This window comes from Brassica napus, chromosome C7 (assembly GCF_020379485.1).
Source record: "Brassica napus cultivar Da-Ae chromosome C7, Da-Ae, whole genome shotgun sequence".
Classification (NCBI taxonomy): Eukaryota; Viridiplantae; Streptophyta; class Magnoliopsida; order Brassicales; family Brassicaceae; genus Brassica; species Brassica napus.
Genome location: NC_063450.1, coordinates 34285384 through 34289770, shown reverse-complemented (window position 1 = coordinate 34289770; position 4387 = coordinate 34285384). Strand labels below are relative to the sequence as shown.

Here is a 4387-nt window from a genome sequence, read left to right as displayed (position 1 = left end):
TTGTGTATACACTATTACATTTACAAAAAATATTATATGAGAATCTATCATCAGAAAAAATTTTAATGTTCATATAGATAAAAGAAACAAAACTTTGAGACAATAATATAGAAGGAATTGGCCTCAGCGATTTTGAATACCAATCATAAGTCATCAACAATAGTTGGATTTGCAATAAATATTAGAATTACTCAAATAAGTTACTGACATTATTGGTCGAGATTATTTGCCTCGTCAACTCTAAAATTATGGGTCAAACGATGGGTTTTGAAAATTTCTTCGATCATACACTGGTCGGTCAACAACCTTGATTCATAAAAAAATATAGTGAGCTCTTTCAAAGAAAATAAAATGGTGGATAACAACGACAACTTGGAAATTAAGATTCTCATAAGCATGGGTAGTGAAACTTTGTATTATGAGAAAGTTGGTTTAGCTTTCTACCTTTCCATGACCGGTTGTTTATTGTACATAGTCAAACTTGCATAAGTCGAAGTGGATCATCTGAAAGATGTTTAAGAGAACCAAAACACCACATTCAAGTCATCGATATGATTCCAACTGAACATCTGGATTTACAGAAGACCATCGGTGATAGCAGGAAAATATGTTCAAAGCTCTTTCAGTCTTGATAATCTAACAAATATTATGATCTTTTATTTATTTTCAGTTTACCTCATTGATAGACTAACGTTTTGCAAGTCATTACCGATGATTTACATTTTCAGTCCGATGAGCTTCTACAGGCTTCGGCTAACTTCTGTCTGACATGCTTCAGTCTCGACCCTTCAGAGATAAAAAAAAATATTTATTATCCTCTCTTTCAAGTATAGTTTCGAGATTTATCTTTGACTGACACCTTTCTATATATTCTGAACATAATCATTTTATCCACTGACAAATAAAGGCTAGAAAAGAGATCTTTAATATCATTTGAATCTGTCAAACCTGTTCAAAAAGGTTGTCAGAAAGATCAGTATTTTTTGATAGGCAACATATAAAGAAGATGGAAAAAAAAGATCTCACCTATCAAATCAAATTACAGTATTGATTTGGTAGAAATGGGTGGTGTGGATGGTAGTATTTATACCAAAATGGCGTGTAGATTAGTGTGGTGTCTCTATAAATTCGGAATAATAATCTTTTTGAAATAATTGGTAAGTCTTAAGCTGAGAAAAAAGGTTTTTAATTCCTCAAGTATTTTAAATTAGCACTTTTAATACCCAACTACAACTTATGCAGATTTATTCCCACAATCATTATTAATTATGCAAAAATAGACTTTAATAAATCAGACGTTAACTCATCGTTAGAGGCGTTAATTATAATTAAAAAAGGAGAAGGGAACGACTTTTGCTTTCAAAATTCAAGAACCCTAAAATTGATTTTCTCAGAGCAATTTCGAATCAGTAAGGTGAAAACGTTCTTCGGAAACCCTAGTGGTAAACGGAATAAAATTTCGGTTCAGAGGGCACCACCTCTTTATGCCGAGCCCACAATTCCTAATTCGACAGAGATTGAAAGGTAACCACTTAAGCTCTGTTGTATCATGTCTGAGTTCAGTAAATTTTTTTGTTTGATTTAAGTACGTTAATTTTTGTTATAGGCCTGTTGTTGTTGAAGAAAGAGTAACTAATATTGTTGAAGAAGAAGAAGAGATTCATAATGAAGAGGTGATTGCAGAGTCGAATTCTTCTTCATCTGTTGAGGGAGATGATTGTGAGGTTATAGTTGAAGATAGTGCTGGATATAAGGAGAATATGTTATCCGAAATAGAGGTTGGAGAGACTGACTTGTCTTCTCACTTTGAAGCTGCTGCACAAGAAGATGGAGATGATTTGTATGATGCTAACGATGACAGTGGCGATGATATTTGGGACGATGATCACATTCCAGATCCTTTATTCAGTGATGATCGTGATGTGGAAGAAGAAGGTAGGCAATTCAACTACGGGCCTGATGACATTCTTGCACTAGGAAAGACTTTTAACACTGCTGAGGAGTTCAAGTACGCTGTTCTCAAGTACTCTTTGAAGACACAATATGATATTAAGTTCTACAAGTCTTCATCTGATCGGCTTGGTGCCCACTGTACACAACATGTAGAAGAAAAGTGTCCTTGGAGGGTCTATTGTTCCTTTGAGAGAGGAAGAAACAAGTTAATGGTGAAAGTGTACAATGACAGTCATATTTGTGTAAGATCCGGTTACACAAAGCTTTTGAAGAGTGGAACAATTGGGCAACTTTTTGAGGAGAGGCTTAGAATTAATCCTAAAATTAAGTCACAGGAGATGGTGGATGAGATAAAGAGGGAGTACAATATGATTGTCTCACCCGAACAATGTCGAAGAGCTAAATCAGTGCTTTCAGCGAGAAGAAAGGCTGGACATGAAGCTCACTTTGCTCGGCTTTGGGATTACCAAGAAGAGGTTCTTAAATCAAATGTGGGATCAACAATGGAGGTTGAGACAATCCCAGGACCAGTGCCAGGAAGCATTCAAAGATTTTACCGTCTTTATGTTTGCTTTGAAGCCTTGAAAACTTCTTGGAGGCAGTCATGTAGGCCGATCATTGGATTAGATGCTGCTTTTATGAAATGGGATATAAAAGGGCAAATGCTAGCTGCAGTTGGCAGAGATGGGGATAATAGAATATTTCCTATTGCGTGGGCTGTGGTTGAAGTGGAGGACAATCCTAATTGGTTATGGTTTGTGCAACTCTTGAAAAATGATTTGGGGCTTGAAGATGGATCAAACTGTACAATAATCTCAGACAAACACATGGTGAGTCTTGTTATATATATATATATATATATATTTTTTTTTTTTTAAATATTGTTGGAATGATTTATACTTATGTATATGTTATTTGCTTGACAGGGTATACTAAATGCGGTTCATGAAGAGCTTCCTAAAGCTGAGCATAGGATGTGTGCTCGACACGTTCTTGAGAATTGGAAGAAGACAAACAAAGACATAGAGCTTGAGCGTCTTTTCTGGAAAATAGCAAGGAGCTACACACCAGCAGCTTTTAGGGATAACTTAGAGGCACTGAAGAAGTACAATGTTGGATCTTATGAGTCTCTGCAAAGTACTGCTCCAACAACATGGTCTCGGGCGTTCTTTAAGCTTGAATCGTTTTGCAATGACAATCTAAACAACTTGTCTGAGTCCTTCAATAGGAGTGTTAGAGAGTCAAGGAGGAAGCCGCTTCTTGATATGCTGACAGAGATTAGGAGAAAGAATATGGTCAGGAATGCAAAGCGGACTTTGTTAACTAATAGATGGAATAAGAGGTTCACACCAAGAGCAGACAAGGAGATTGAACTTAATAGGCAGAAAGCTAAGGATTGCATCAGGTATATGACCACAGGACATTCACATGAAATAGAGTATCACAGTGATGCTTACACCGTAAATATGGAGGAGAAAACATGCGGTTGTGGCTATTGGCAGTTGAATGGACTGCCTTGTATGCATGCTATGTGTGTCATCACAACAACAAAGCTGAATCTCAATAATTATGTATCAGATTACTACCTCACCTCTACATGGCGCCAACTATATTCTAGTGGTATGAAGCCGGTTCAAGGTATGAAACTGTGGCCACTCTTAGGTCGGTTACCCATGCTACCTCCTCCTTCAAGATTCAATCGAGGAAGGCCTAATACACATGCTAGGAGGAAAGGTCCTCATGAGTCAGCCACTAATCCACATAAGCTTACACGGCATGGTCGTGTGGGAACATGCTCAAACTGTCGCAAAGAAGGTCACAACAAGACTAGGTGTCCTAATCCCACTGCAGCTCCTTCACCTAAGCGTCCAAGAGGTCGTCCAAGGAAAGCACAGGTTGTTTGTCTCGTTTAACTTCTTTTCTTATTCTGTTGTCAATTTTTTCTCAGTGTAAAACTTTGATTGTTTGTTGTAGGGAAAGTCTTCGTCATTTGGAGCTTCTCAAACTTCTCAACCTTCTCAAGCATCACAAGGAGGATTTGGCTTCTCTTCCTAGCTTGTGTTCTTCACATTTCACTTGAGATTATTTTGTTAACTCAGTTTTATAAAGAAAACGATTTACTCTGTTTTTAGATTTTTGGTTTACAGTATTTATGTTTGGGTTTGCATTGTTTCTGGTTTCTACATGACTCTCGAAACCACATTATTGTTTCTTCAGTGGATTAATTTTTCTTTGGATCGTTTTCGTTTTGAATTTTTCTTTAACTCAAAAACCAATTAAGTCAATTAAATCTAAAAATAATAATTTTAATGGTATTATCATTACTTCATTCTCCAAATCAGGCACAACTTGGCTCAAGGTTCTCACATTTTCCCTCTTCGAGAGATCCAAACACCCTTTTTCTTCTTACATTGATGATCATCTTTTGCTATCC

General features: G+C 36.6%; 1 protein-coding gene across 1 annotated transcript; it reads left to right on the top strand.

The window, feature by feature from the left end:
* Positions 1 to 1061: 1061 nt before the first annotated feature.
* Positions 1062 to 4008, top strand: LOC106407952. The gene is made up of 5 exons (XM_013848792.1): positions 1062 to 1077; positions 1395 to 1524; positions 1607 to 2783; positions 2880 to 3848; positions 3928 to 4008. Exons 1-5 carry the CDS (start codon positions 1062 to 1064, stop codon positions 4006 to 4008), a joined length of 2373 nt encoding a protein of 790 aa, XP_013704246.1.
* Positions 4009 to 4387: the final 379 nt, after the last annotated feature.

Excerpts from the sequence above, each read along its gene's own strand:
- LOC106407952 (XM_013848792.1), top strand. Across the intron at positions 1,525-1,606 it reads AATTCGACAGAGATTGAAAG|GCCTGTTGTTGTTGAAGAAA; the intron begins GTAACCACTTAA and ends TTTTTGTTATAG. Across the intron at positions 3,849-3,927 it reads GTCGTCCAAGGAAAGCACAG|GGAAAGTCTTCGTCATTTGG; the intron begins GTTGTTTGTCTC and ends TGTTTGTTGTAG.